General features: G+C 37.9%; 1 protein-coding gene across 2 annotated transcripts; it reads left to right on the top strand.

The window, feature by feature from the left end:
- Positions 1-3,078: 3,078 nt before the first annotated feature.
- On the top strand, positions 3,079-14,474 carry LOC143280978 (protein farnesyltransferase subunit beta-like). 2 transcript variants are annotated; one of them, XM_076585827.1, is made up of 13 exons: positions 3,079-3,422; positions 5,291-5,358; positions 6,059-6,134; positions 7,002-7,093; positions 7,585-7,634; positions 8,368-8,470; positions 8,904-8,987; positions 10,076-10,162; positions 11,372-11,501; positions 11,627-11,759; positions 12,423-12,534; positions 13,171-13,235; positions 13,737-14,474. In XM_076585827.1, exons 1-13 carry the CDS (start codon positions 3,219-3,221, stop codon positions 13,859-13,861), a joined length of 1,329 nt encoding a protein of 442 aa, XP_076441942.1. In that variant the 5' UTR covers positions 3,079-3,218; the 3' UTR covers positions 13,862-14,474. The 2 variants fall into 2 exon arrangements, with proteins under 2 accessions (XP_076441942.1, XP_076441941.1); XM_076585826.1 differs by having other exon boundaries at positions 3,085-3,422; positions 13,171-13,285.
- The last annotated feature ends 719 nt before the right edge of the window (positions 14,475-15,193 follow it).

The following is a 15,193-nucleotide window of genomic DNA, read 5'->3' as shown; positions in this document are numbered from 1 at the left end:
GACAGACACACACACACAGAGACAGAGAGACAAACAGACAGACAGACGGATAGACAGACGGACAAAGAGAAAAGAGGGGGGAAAGGGGGAGTCAAATATTTTAGTACATAAAAAAAGACAAAATGACAAAGGGGGGAGGGAGGGGGGCTGGATACTGGGGGTGGGGGGTCGGGGGGGGGGGCGTGGAGTAATATTGGAGAGGGAGAGAGAGAGGTACATTTCATAAGCTATTAATAATGTCAGAAACAATACTAAGAATAAACTGCAGTCATAAACGATATGAAGAATGAGTTATGTTTTTTTAAGTTCTTCATGCAAATGTTCACGAGTGATTTCCTTGAGTGCAAGCAGATTTTTCATTTCGTGAATTTCAGTAGTAAATGATATAGTTCACATGCATCCTCCTGAATAAACCAGGCGAGATTTGAATAGATCGACTCTTGGGAGTAGTGACATTGCGGAGCTTCGGGTTATGTTCGAAACTTTTTGATCCTGAATTTTTGTCGTTTATCTTTAAGTTTGATTTTTTCTCTTTGGTTGAAACTTTCATGAAACATTGCTGATCTTATATGTTTTCTGGTTATGCTTTATTTTGTAAAACAGCTGTTAAGTTCACCAAACAAGGGAGACGATCTGGTGGAGTGGTTTGTTTGATAAAGGATGAATACTGCCATGAATTTGTTAAAGATTGAGGTAACTCATTCTATTTTTTGTGTATTTCTGATGGATAAGATTTTATTTGGACTTTATATAAAGGGAGGAGTGTTTTGTTTTGTTTTCTTTTCGTTTTGTTTTGTTTTTTTACTTTTTTTCTTTTTGACATAATATATGTTAGTTTCTTTTTCTGTTATATTTCCCTTTTTTGTGTGTGTTTTGTTTTGTTATGGTTTTTGTTGTTGTTGTTTTGTTGTTGTTGTTTTTTTCGTTGTTGTTTTTTTCGGGGGGGGGGGGGGGTTTACTCTGATGTCTTGTCGATGCGGTTATTACCAGTTTTTTTTATGTAATGTTGATATAATAAAACTGTAATAAAGTGAAAAAAAAAGGAAACAAAATAAAACACACTTCCCAAAGCCCAGTGATTCTCTGAATAAATGTCCACTAACTGGCAAAATTATCATCACGAGTATCAGAAGTAATTATAAGTGTACACCTGCCAGCCCAGCTGGGTCGATCAGCCTCAATGCACTGAGGATTGTTTTTCGGCGATCCATTCCCAGCTAGGCAGGGAAACAAGAGTAAACACTGCCCACTATATCGCAAAGTCACACCAGCCCGGTCCGCTCACAGAACTCCTTCCAGAATCGCAACCGACATTCTGAAACTGATCACAACGGCGGCCACACAACACCCAACCCCTCCCTACACCCCCTTGACCCCCCCAAGCCCCCCACTCCACCCACCGCCCCCCTCCCCCTCCGCGGCCACTCCCTGCTCCTCCGGACATTTCCAGAAATTCTGGTCTGGCGCTGGACCTCGCCGATCCAGCCGTTAAAATGGAAGAGGGGAGATGGGTCTCGGCGGGAAAATGGTAAAGGAAGTGGGTGTCACAGAACAGGTAGAAGCATATAAAGTGTGGAAGTCGTGGAAGTCTGCACAATACTCACACCGAAATCTTTGTTTGCAATATGAGTTATATCTTATTTCTGCCGGATTTGTCTTGATTGTACTCATGTGAACCTCTCACCACTGAGAAAGAGTCATAAAACATTATGTCATTTCTAGCTTCTTAAATGAGCATAGGTAGAAATAATTCAATTTCCCTGAATTGATTAACTCATTTTCAAACAATAAATTCTCAACTGAAACCATTTTCTCAAAAAATCACAATACATAGGATTACATCTATAACCCCTTCCCCCACCTTCGGGATGAAGGTGTCCAAGGAGAGGGACTGGACTGAGACGCCGGTCTCAGCCGGGAAAGGCATTCCAGTCACGGATGATTTCGGGGGGGTGGGGGGGGGGGGGGGGGAAAGGATCAGTAGCTTCTGTAATCTGTGCGGCATGTGATCCGCTGGAACTGATTTGTATGGTATGCCGTTCTTCTGTTGCTTGCAGTCATGGGTTTGGAACTAAAATAATAATAATGGTATTTATATAGCGCTGAATCTTGTGCAGAGACAAATCAAAGCGCTTTCGCACCAGTCATTCACACGCATGCATAACTCTAAAACTGGAGAAACTAAAGACAAGGAAGAGGCAGGGAAGGGAGGCTATTTTGGGAAGAGGTGGGCAGTTTTAAGACCAGACTTGAAAGAGCTGAGCCTGGTGTGGAGACTTGACGAAGCGAAAGAGGAAGTTCATTCCAATTGCAACTGAAGTTCCAGAGACAGACTGCCGGAGAAAGAACGGCGGCCAACAGTCGAGTGTTTAAGAATCTGGGTATGCGTAAACAGAGTGGATCTGAAGCCGATCGTAGTGAGCGAGACTGGAGCCGTGTAGAGGTGAAGGCAGCCGCACAGATAGGAAGGGGCAGTTTTGTGAATACATCTATAACATAGAGTGCTGATCTTGTACTTTATTCGGTGTGAGACAGGGAGCCAGTGGAGATGTTGCAAAAGAGGAGTGATGTGCTCAGATCTTTTCTTTCTGAGGACGAGGGGTTTGAGGCTGTCACACCTTACGCATGCCACTGAGACCGTTCTGTATCTTGTACAGCATGGCAAGTCGGCTGGCGCGGCGGCGTTGTTGAAGAGAGGTCCGCTGGAGTTGATCCAGCATATCGGCAACACTGAACTGATGTGAGATAATACAACTAATATCATACTCTTATCCGTCTGATCATTTTCTCTACTTCAGTATTCCGTGTTTTGCTAATATTTTATACATACTTATGGTTGGTTATGGTTGGCTCTCAGTACCTTGACTAGCACGTTCGATTTATGCGAGGATCGGGCACCAACTCCTATTTTTAGCTAATGAGGTGAAGCGTACGGTCAGAAGGCACTCTGACGCCTTCTGGAAACTGAAACTGAAACTGAAACAGAGATTGGGCCAGCTGAGGTTGGTTGGAAGGGGGAAGGGAGGGTTAATGCAATGTTCTGTGCGTTAACCTTGGACACATCTGGAAGAGGGAGAGAAACAGTCATACAGCGATCCTCAGACAGTCAGTCTCGAATTCAAAAATAAATCTCCCAATCTCGACCACTTTATCAAATCTGCCTATTTACACGATTAGTTGTGCGGCTGAAGCAGACGACATTTTATGAGTAATTCCCCATGCACGTTCCGAGTGATTGTTCTTGGGTCGTACAAGCAGAAAACGTTTCCGCTAAAATTTGTGCAGAAGCTGTCGTTTTCGATAATCAAGAGGAGATGGCAGGAGAGTTCACTCCAGACCCGATTCTAAGGTGTCTTCAAGACGGATTTGATAAACTACGCTTCGACAATGAAAGCATCAGAACTGATACATCAAATGAACAGGTCAGTCGCAAATTGCACGTATTCCCCGGTCAACATCTTGACCATGATCATAATCTGATAATGGTGTTGAAGAGCAACGAAATAAAAACACGAACAATAGGAAAAGAGCAAAAGAAATAAAAACGGCTGAAAAATAAAAGTAAAAGATTCGACTTATACACAAAAAATGTATATGGATACAAGGTGCGCTGTGTACTTAGTTTATTATGCCATTGGTGCTATGGTTAACATTTTCCTTGGTGGCATTCACAACATTGAACATAGTCATCTTGTTGGAAAGCTTGAAACATTCTACGACGAATTTCGGTAGAAAAAGCTGGTTAGAAACCGAATGTCAAAAACACAGTGCAAAAAGTTACAGTTATCAAAAAAATAAAAAATAAAAATAAAAAAAATCATAAAAGCACAGGGCTTGTACTGTTGTAGTTGTAATTGATAAGTTGTACTGCTGTTCTGAAGTAAGGGCACATTCTTTGACAAGGCAGGCCATTTCATAACTGCAGATCAGGCAGCTTATGCACATCATGAAATACAGACAGATCTTCAGTATCCCCATCAGGGCTGTGCAGTCATCTTCAATGCAGACCAGATGCATACCCCACTCCTTTCAATTTCATTAAAAATAACAGCAGTGTATACATATAGATATATATCCACAAATTTTCCCCACAAGACAGAATGAAAAGTGTTAACAACAAAGCATGAATGTTTACTCCACCAGTCACATAGATGAATGCAGGGGAAGACAGATATAGCCCAAAATAATTCCTCCCTCCATGATCATCCCATCCTGGTTTCTCAGAAAAGCAGCAGACTCATTGAGACCAAATTTAATGTGTTCTTTGAATAAAACATGTCAGCTCAGAAATAATAGATGTACTCCCTCCCATTCTCCCTCTCAGGCGAGCATCACATTTAATTTAATTTGGCCTTGACTATTTCTTCACTTATATCTAAGTTTATAGCATTTGGCAACATTTTGCTATTCAAGTTTGACAAGAGCCCATAGTTTTTTAGCCAAATTTATCTGGTCCTCTCCATTCCAGTGCATTCTGCAGATACAGAGAGAGGGTTCACAGAAATGAAAGTGGTAAAAAGGAACTGGAAATTTACAAGTTTACAAGTGACATTTTGTTGATTCCCTTCTTCCAGCTTTAACAGTTTATGTAACAGACATTGTATCAAAGACTTCAAATGATCCACAACCTGCCATTTCCATGTGGTGGAGTGTGTCTGGAGAAGATGCTAGACAGCCTGAAACAACTTAAACTTTTAATCCCGCCCTCCCGTACTGATGTGAATAGGGCATTCCTTCTTCCCTTTTAGCTATCTGAATGTGGAATGCCCTTCCCTCCTCTGCCTTCGCTACTGACTCCCCACTGCCTTTAGAAGAGTTGTCGAGGCCTGGGCAAACCAACTAAATTTCTAGCCATTAGCCATCCCTGCCCCCACTTGAAAGTAGTGTTGTTGAAGGCTGGGTCTGTGTCAGTTAGGTGTATATTCCTTCGAATTCCACAGAGGAGTAACAGGCCTGAACTGAAGGCTTGCTCAACATATACATCACTTTGGATTTTTTTTTTTTTTTTTTTTTAACTTTTTTGTGTCTGTTGGCCTGGGAACATCAGTCAGAGATCTTGAACCTGAAGCAGATCTCATTGAGCGAGAAGGGTTGTTGAAATTAAAAAGCTCAGATATATAGAGATGGAGATTTTCTGTCATTGATTTGAATATAATGGAGAGCAGCGTGTGATGTTGAAATAACAACACAGTATGTAAAGTGCAGTATAATATTCATGTGTATGCATACATGCAAGTTGTATGTTTAATATTATATGTGATGTGTAATTAATGTCTTTGTTTTTTTCCAGGAGGTGGTTGAGGAAAGTTGTGCCAGGGTTTACTCGTCATTTCGAAGCAAGTTAGAGATCTTTCCAGAGTGAGTTAATGTGCTTTTAAAATACTAGAATGATTATAACTTTTCTTGCGAAATGGTAAAGAAGATCATGTCAATTTCTGGTCAAACATGTGTAATACCCAATAGCTAAGTGATTAGATTAATTTTACAGCATTAGACTTCCACAAGTTTTTCAGATCTTCCTGGTCAGTGAAGATATGCAGACTTGCTTTGCCTTAATCCCTTTGTTAATTTAAATGTGCAAAATATTAAACCTGTACACTAAAGATCTGATAATCCATTTGAGTTTGGTGGGTTATAGAAAAATTAATGCACATCCCCCAGTATGGAGTGTGGCTACCTGAACAGCAGGAAAGAAAACATGTCACTCATAAAACGTAAAGGCCACTCACTGATCTATAGATTAGTGAACTTGGGAGTTGCAGCCTATGAACACAGAAGAAAAAGACTTTCTGGCCATTGTAGGATGGAATATGACTGGTCAAAGTTTGTATTATAAATGATGATAACTGGAACATGTTTGAGACTATTTGAGTACTTCACGGGGCTATGATATATGTGTTCACTTGTAAAGTAATCTGTATCATTTAAGGAGTAGATGTCTGCAAGCATAATTATGTGTATTGTGCATCTGTGTGTGTGTTTGTGTGTGTGTGTGTGTGTGTGTGTGTGTGTGTGTATGACACACACAGACACAGTGACATTTTTTTTCTGTTTCCAGCATCCCTCTCTTGGAAAGAAATAACCATAAGGAATTTCTTCTGAAGGGTCTGAAACATCTAACACAATCATATGAGGTTTGTAACATAGTTTGATGGGCTCATTTGGTCATTAGCAGAATGATCAGAGTAATGGACTTTTAGTATGATGGTCTTTGGTTCAAATATTAACTAATTAAGTTGGTGCCTGGTAGGTTAACAATCCAGCATCTCATTGAGAAAGTCTTTTTCTAAGGAAATCAGGGTTTCCCTGATACATAGCTAGTCCTATTCAGTTGCTATTTTAGATGTATGTCAGAAGTACTCAGTTGTTACACTTTATTTTGCTTGTCAGTGTGTGTACTATATGCATGTGATGTGCAGCTGTCCACTTTCTTATTGCATAAACAAGGTGAAATAATAACCTAATGCTGTCCATAAAAATTGTTATCTAACATGTTACACACTGACACAGATAGATAGAAATATATGTGGCCCAACAACGAAGGAAATAAATGTGAGGAGTTTTGTCAAATCTGGAAGCCTTTCCTCTCTTAGTTTCACAGTATCCATGAGTACTGTTTGGCATGTGAAAGTCAAGCTTTTGAGGAGAACAATTGTTCCTAGCAGTCAGCCACTGGTGAAACAAAAATGACAGGGATACATTAAAAAAAAAATTAGTTTTTTGTTTTTACTCACATCATTAGCTCATCTAGTAAGGTGCCTTCACTGTCACTGGCGTATGTTTTCAGAATGCTACATTGTTTTGATTCCAAAATATGGTGCACATTGATAATTTAATAAAATAAATGAGTTTGATAAAGAATGATGCATGAAAACTTGTGTTTAGATATTTTCAGATATGTTATATTTTATATATTCAGATATAGATGTATTTGGCATCAACATTGACAGAACAAAAATGAGAAAGCAGTAAGAGCAAAGATTGTGATGATGTATTTTCAGTGTCTAGATGCCAGTCGTCCCTGGCTGTGCTATTGGATCCTCCACAGTTTGGACCTCCTGGATCACCAGCTGTCAGAGGAGCATGCACTCAGGTCAGGAGCATTTTGTTTTTACTCTGTATTTTCTCTCTCTTTATGTCTTTCTCTTTTTCTTTTCATTTTCCCCACTTATATAGTGTTGGAACATACTGGGGTACTTTCAGAAAATGTTATTGATAAAAGGGTAGGTTACCTACTTCTGGGAGGTTATCGGCTGTAGCTACTTTCGTTTTCTCTGCATAGGCGGATAGTAGTTTGCACAGGACAGGAATGTCAGAACCCCTGCCGGAGTCTGCACTAGTGGGTCACGGTAAGTATGTTACTGAAACGTAATTTTAGATAGAAAATTTCCTTTGATAATCATGTTTAGAACCTTTTATTCCTGTCAAAATAATGTTTGATTGATTTTCTTATTTTATTTCTTCATTCTTTGTTTTGATTTTTATCAAGCACACACACACGCACACCTATGCACACATGCATGTGTGTGTGTGTCTGTGTGTGTGTGTGTGTGTGTATAAACTCATGCAATGTTTTTTTTGCAGAGTTGCAGACTTCCTTAAAAGATGCCAGCACCCTACAGGTGGCTTTGCAGGTACTGGACTGGAAAGTTGGTGGCTTTAGTAAGAAGAAATGTGTTTGTGATTTAAAAGGTGTGAGGCATTTTTGAATACAGGTGGTGTGTGTTTGGATGGTGGGAGTGGCACATGGTTGAGTGGATGCTTGAGATCATTTATTTAAAATGTGAATGTGTGTGAAGTTTCAGAAATGAGAAGATGGTTAAATGGGAATGAATTCACTCCTGCAGAGAAAGATAGTTATTACAGTCTACTGTATGGAACATCGATAATCAGTGTTTAATAACAATTCAGTTTTAGCATTGATATTTGAAATAAAATAAAAATGAAAGAAAACACACACATACATAACAAAGTATTAAAAAAATTGACAAGTTTTGGTGATATCTTTTAGATCAGTTCTACGACTAGAAGGAAGCTGCATTCTACAGTACAGTATAAATCTTGCTGATTTCTTACACATCCCTATCACTCATTTTAGATTACTAATGGTAAATCTGGTTTCCATTTATCCTTCATTGAGTTTGCTTTGTGTGTATATACTGTGAAAATATTGTTTCTTACATACATTTCCTGTCAGAACATTTTGACTTGAGTCTCAAGGAATCAAAGCTTTGCCTTTGAAATTAAACACAGATGGTCAGAATTCATGATTTTAGATAAAGATTTCTTGCCTTAGCTTATTTTAGATTATTTGGTTTTGTTGTGTTGTAATAAATGGTAGGGATTTTGTGTTGACTGTATTGCAAGGAGGACCAGGCCAGTTTCCTCACCTTGCACCAACTTACGCTGCTGTGAACGCCTTGTGTATCTTGGCCCCTGTCACAACAAAAGTTTTTGACGTTCTGGACAGGTATGTAGACTGTTTGAAAGAAAGGTCATTGTTTTCGGATTTTCATTGAGTTGACACTAAATGTGAAAATCTACTGTATATCACACTGTAACTAGATGTCAAGCATTAATATAGATCGAAATTTTACACACCAAGAAATAGAATGCATGTCTTCCACAAAACAGAAACATGTGTCTGGAGGAACGAAACTGCAATGCATTGTAGGTTGCAAATAACAAATATCATATGGCAGAATGCATGCATTTTTTGGCATTTTCATAGTTTATATTTTGCCGTAGAAATCATAACAGCTGATTTTTTATTATAGATAATGTTAAGTTCATGCCAGCTTTCATCCAAATGCACTTTTTTTGTTTTATTACCATAATGTTATGATGTTTCTGTCAACTTTGATGAGCCATGCAGTTATGAAATCCCGTTGTTTCCAATACAGACCAGGGTTGTATCGGTTCCTGATGGCCATGCGAGATGAGGAAGGAGCATTCAAAATGCATCAGGGTGGTGAAGTGGACATTAGGTTGGTTTTTATTTGTATTATATATGCATATCATAGCTCTGAAAAGTGGAGATGGATAGCTTTTTGGTTCATATGTGTGTTTTACTCAGACTGCAAATCTGTGTAATAGTTCTTTTTTTTGTTTTTTGTTTTTGTTTATCCTTGTGTCTGTGTTGTGTAAATGTTTTTTTTATGTGTATGTGTGTGTGTGTGTTTCTGTGGTAGACTTTTACAAATTTGTTTGGTCATATTTTGTCTTCACCAGATTTTGCTGAAAATTAAGGGGGGAAAAAAATCAGTTCTATAGTAATTATGATTACAATGCACTTCTGGGAAGGACACAAAAATTAAGAAACAAGAAATGTTCCATAGTCATTATTGTCCAAGATTGTTTATCTATTAATGCCCTGCATACATACAAGCTATTGAAATGTTATCTGTGAATCATTGTGTCAATGAAGCTGCTAAATATGTAACATGACTTGTTTGAGAAATGGTGTTTATTCTTTATATCCATTTACTTCATTGGTTATTTATTTTGGCAAATTTTCAAGAGCAGAGAAACCATGAACTCCAGACTAATGCAGAAGTGCTCTATTATAAGCTTTTTTTTTGTTTTTGTGCTCGTGACATTGCCAGTATGTCATATTTTTGTTGTACCATATGAAAGCCAGGTTCAGGCAATGGAACTTGAGTGAAGTCACTTCAGTAGTAAATTCTTGTGAAATCTGATTGGCAAAGAGGGGGGTGGGGGGGAAACCTCACACAAATCATATTTCTGCTGTTGGTCTTAATGGTTTCAGTGTTTCTGTTTCCTTTTCATACTTCTTAATAATGAAGAGTAAATCTTGACTGCAGGACTTGAAACGGGCGAAAAAATGGGTCAAACTTCTTAATAATGTTTTATTGTGCATTTTGTTTGTTTTGTTCATTGTGTTTTTGTTTTTTTATGATTTCTCCTGACACCTTTATTATTCAGTGTTTACATGGACAGACTGGCTAGTGTATATATGGAGTTAGAAATTTGTCCACACAGTGCGACATGAATTTGATGAGGAATGGTAAATGATGTGGACTGAAATGAACAGAGTTCCTCCTTTGTTTTGCAGGGGTGCCTATTGTGCTGCTTCAGCTGCTCGTCTGACCAACATGTGCAGTAAGGAACTGTTTGAAGGCACTGCAGAATGGATTTGCAAGTAATGCATATAAAATAGCTTCTTTCTTTTTTCCTTCTATTTTTTTTCTCTCTCCATTTTTGTTTTCTTGTGTATCTTCCTCATTTTTATTTTTCCAGTGTTGTTAATAATGTGTTACTTCAGTGTTAGCATGTATTCAGAACTACAACTGATTCCCCCCTTTTTTAAAAAAAATTTATTAAAATGTATGTTAGTGCATGAAATATACTCAATTTTTACCTTGTCTGTCTTGAAAAAAAAAAGGTGATTTCTTTGATTTCTTTCAACTTTAGACTCTTACACAAGTTGACAGTGTTGTGGTTGAAGGAGACAGGGGATGCTGGAGAGGTGTGATAGGTTGGTGGAAAAATATTAGATGCCAGAAATAAAATGTAAATTGTTTATGTGGGTAAAAGGAATGATAGGCTTGTTGGTTTAGGGTACAGTGTGTAAATATTGATATTTTCCTTAAACCTTGCAACTAATGTACTGCATAACATTTATGTTTTTTTTAACAGTTGAAAGTTTAAGTTTTGATGGTTACCTGTTTTGTTACTCTTATTCACAAAAGGAACTTCTTTAGAAATGTATATGACTATATGTATACATTCGCCCATGTGGAAATAAACTTTTCTGTTGCGATTACATTTGTATCTACCAACTTGACAAGATGGTTTGAGTGATGAAATAATGTTATTGCAAAAACTAAAACAACAACAAAAAATAAATAAAATAAAGATCCTTCATAGAAATGGGTGAAACAAAATTTATTACAATTTAATATGCTTGGAATCTTTGTTTCAGGAAAGGTCCCAGTTTTAAATCTAGTGCGTTTGTTCATGTGAATGAGTATTTGGAGTGGTATTGTTCTGAGGAGAAGGATATGATGTGAGTGGAAGACAAAACAACAAGATCAGATCCATTAGTTGTTGAAAAGGGTAGGTATAGAAAACTGCAAATTTTTATCAGTATTTCTTTTGTGTAAGCATAGTGATTATTGCTGTGAATTATATCTTTTAAAGAAAGGTTTGTTGAATTGTTTATTCACTTGAGGCTGAGTGTTCACTTGGTCTTTATGTGCTGTGTTGTAGTGCCTTGTGAGTGTTGTCAAGGAACTGAATAGTACAGGCCTGGTATCCATTTGTCAGTGATTGCTGAGAGTAGTCGTTTTGTGTGCATCAAGTTTCATTTGTCTGTAAATACAGAAGCTGTGCCTCTTGTGTGTTGCAGATGTCAGACCTATGAAGGCGGGTTTGCAGGGTATCCTGGTCAGGAAGCTCATGGAGGCTATTCATTCTGTGGCCTGGCTGCACTTGTAATTCTCAACAAACCCGACATGTGTGACGTGCCACGATTACTGGTGAGCTTTTCATATCCACTGAACAATTTTTCATCTTTGACTGGTTTTTGAAAAGGAAGTGAAGTGTACAGATTTTGTCTCAACAACCGAAGAAACAATTATTTATTGTTACCTGTTCTTCACAGAGGTGGACAAGCATGCGCCAGATGAGGTACGAAGGAGGGTTCCAGGGTCGTACCAACAAACTGGTGGATGGCTGTTACTCCTTCTGGCAAGGAGGAGCTTTCCCCATCTTGCACATGGTGCTCTGTCAGCAAGGTGACTTGGCTTTTTACTTATTCATCAGCCAGACAGAATAACTCGTAGACAACAGCCAAGGAACAGTACGCAAAGTGAAACACAACTGACATTTTTTCAAAGTTATCCAGATTAACAAGACAGCAATAAAGTAAACAACACAAACATTTGTTGTTGTTGTTTTTATTCATATTTAGGTATTTATTGCTCAGCATATCGTTTTATGTCAAAGTGTGCTTGACCTATTTTTAAGATTCATCCAGGTTCTGTATATTAGTTTGTATTAAACTTTACAATTTTAGACACATCATCTAGTCAGTATTTGGTACTGTCTGCTGATTTCTAATTCTGTGGTTCTTTCAGAATCTTGAAATAAACATTTCACTGGCTTTCTTGTCTTGAAAGTGGACTGTATTGTATAACTGGCTCCAACCTTGCTGATAGGTTTGGCCTTTGGTCATGTAGTGTTGGTATTGGTCAGTGGATAGTGTTATCAGTTTCTATTCAAACTGTTAATTAAGCAGTGTTTTGTTTTTTTCTGTGATTTATAAGGCCGTGGTTTTTTTCCATGGAGTATGATTCTGGTTGCTTTGAATCTTGACTTCCTATTGTAATATTTGAGAAAAAAGTTTAAAAAAAATTTTTTTTTTACTGCAACTCATTTGATCTGATATTTTGTTGCAGACGACAAAGCACTGAGTGCTTCCAACTGGATGTTTGACCAGCAGGCTCTGCAGGAGTATGTCCTCATATGTTGTCAGTTCGCTTCAGGAGGATTGATCGACAAACCAGGAAAGTGAGTTGTCTGCACTGCAGAAATATATTTCACTTTGTCTAAATGCCACAGATTTTTACAAACTGGCCGAGAAAAAAACATTCAGTATTCAGTGGTTTTATTTCACTTTATAGCATATGAATTTCATTTTAAGGTGAATAATATGCCTTTTTCTGTAATTTGAAATAGGTTAATGTTTGGTCAATGTTTCAAGTTTGCCCTTTTTGGGGTGTAAATGTTCATTTTGAAATTTCAGATTATTCAATTTTCTTAGATTGAAAAGCTGAGTGTTGAAGCCTTTGCTTTCAAGTTGGTAAAATAAACTGAATACTTACCGACAGCAAATTTAAAACTTCAAAGATGCGATATTTGTAAAAAAAAATCTTTATTTTCATCAGTGTTGTATTTTTGTGCATAGCTAAGACTTTAGCCAGGTTTTTGCGTGCTGCATCACATATTTCCTGTGTGAATGAATGGGACTGTAACACACTGATTTCAGGTACATGTTACTTATGTATTTATCAAACTGCCAAGCTTTGCAAATCAACTATGAACACGAAAAGCACGTTAGGGCTGTCTGTAGCTCAGAATGAAAAAAGTTAACTTGTTTTCTTTTGTTGGATTTTATGTTTCTAACAGTTTTCATGTGTGTTGCAGACCACGGGATCACTATCACTCCTGTTATTGCCTGTCAGGACTGTCAGTAGCTCAGCACTACTCTGGTAACAAACTCGCCCATACCTGTTTTGTTGGCAATCCCAATAATCTTTTGGTGAGAGTCATTTGTTGTAAAAAGTGTGGTGAATATATTACTTTTAATTTAATGTTACTGGGATGGCAAGTTGTATATCCTTTGTAGAATTTCCCAAACTTTTCATCTTTTTACCTTGCTAAACGAGTACTCATTTCTATAATGTGATATTACTTTCATGGTGAGCAGGCACCATCTGCTAAAAATGTTTATATACCAGCAGTCTTGCCAGTTGCTGTGCTTTCAGCATGATTGCAAAAAGCACTGTGCAGTTATCTTGTATTCATGGCACATAGATGTTTTGTTGCCTTTTTTATAGTCTTTTTTTCCCAAATTATTTGTATTAATTACAAAATTTGATAAGTGATTCTTTGACAGTAAAAACACAGAGAAACAAAAACAGCAACAGAAATGACAGTTATCTGATTATATTGTTTCTGATAATCAGCTGTAAAACCTTGTTTGTGTGCAGCGTCCAGTTCACCCTGTGTTCAACCTAACTGTGGATCCCGTTGCTTTAGCAACCAGCCACTTCCAGCACTTGCCTCTGCCCACCATTTCCTAATGCCATGGACCACAGCCTCTGACTGTCAATAGTATGCAGTACCATTCCCTATGGCTGTATGACTTGCTGTTTCTGTCGTGTTTGAGGTGTAAAAGACTAAAACTCACCAGGGTTTTGCTAGATCATCTTTGTCATGGAGCAAAGGGAGCTCAGAAGTGATCAATAAGTAATGGTCATATTGTGTCTCAAGTCTGCTGAACTTGGGGAAATGTAGCCATTTTTTGCGCTGCCATAAAATACCCAGACCAATGGAAAATTGTTCGTGATTTCACTGAAATGCAATTGCCTAGATTTTATAGTGATTGTGAGTTGCCTGGTTGTTGTGGGTTGATTCAGTATTGGTTGAGAACAGACTGGTTTTTAGGTTGATATAGACATGTAGTAGAACTAGCAGCTTCAGATGCATGATTGTGAGTCCATGGAGAGTAAGTGTTAATGGTAGAAACAAATATCTCCCATAACCAGAGTGATTACACAACTCTGTGATAACAGCTCAAGTTCTTATGGCAATTTTTGATGTTATCTTCTCAGCTTGTAGTAATTTCTTGTAATGTGTCTAAAGATGATTTTTTTTTAAAAACAATCATAAGGAAGTGTTTAAACCATTTATAACAATATCACAAAGTCATAAAGCCCATTCAGAGATCTGTGTGTGAAGGTTTTTATCTGTTAATATTTGTCTTGTTAACTATGTGTAATGCGCGCAGGAAACTTGTCAATTACGTTCATGATGTGTATGGTCCATGATGTGTATGAGAGTAGTCTCAGGACTGACATTATATTCTTTGTACATGCAATGGGTGCGTTTACTCTAGCCGTTTTCCAAGCCTTCCTGGCACATGGAAGAGCATTTGCACTTTCACATTTTTGTATGCAATGCTGCAGTGGGTCATGTCTCTACTCCTCAGGTGGGCCAGTCCTGGGCCATGATCTTTTCCTGTATTGAACCCTTAGCTGCCTCTGGTAAATTTCGGAGCTCTTTAAGCCTCATGTGACACTTATTTTTGATAGGTTAGTGGAGAAGATTAAGGAGAACCACTGACTGATGATACGCTAAGGAAAGGTTCAAACGTTATTTTTTTCCCTTTCCCGACTTGATTCACTGAGTTGTTACGATATCGTTTTTTTTTCCTCCAATAATTGAAATGGGTCTTCTTCAAAATAGCAACGCCAAGTCGATCATGGACTGCAGTCTTTTAAGCATTTAATGAAGTTATAAATGATGCAGACAGTGACAAAGAAAACTTGTACGATGATTCAGAAGTCAAGATAATTCTGTTGACACGACCAAGGCTTTTTTTTTTTTTTGCTTTTTTTTTCAGTGTTGAGTGCTGTGAGTTTGTGGAAATATTCACAGAATATAA

The sequence above is a fragment of the Babylonia areolata genome, chromosome 4 (genome assembly GCF_041734735.1).
Source record: "Babylonia areolata isolate BAREFJ2019XMU chromosome 4, ASM4173473v1, whole genome shotgun sequence".
Taxonomy (NCBI): domain Eukaryota; kingdom Metazoa; phylum Mollusca; class Gastropoda; order Neogastropoda; family Buccinidae; genus Babylonia; species Babylonia areolata.
The sequence above is the reverse complement of the archived record's forward strand: the minus strand, read 5'-3'. Positions and strand labels throughout refer to the sequence as shown.

Coding starts and splice junctions, on each gene's coding strand:
- LOC143280978 (XM_076585826.1), top strand. CDS start 3,219: ATGCACGTTCCGAGTGATTGTTCTTGGGTCGTACAAGCAGAAAACGTT. Junction 5,359..6,058: donor AAGTTAGAGATCTTTCCAGA/GTGAGTTAATGT, acceptor TTCTGTTTCCAG/CATCCCTCTCTTGGAAAGAA. Junction 7,094..7,584: donor TCAGAGGAGCATGCACTCAG/GTCAGGAGCATT, acceptor TTTTTTTTGCAG/AGTTGCAGACTTCCTTAAAA.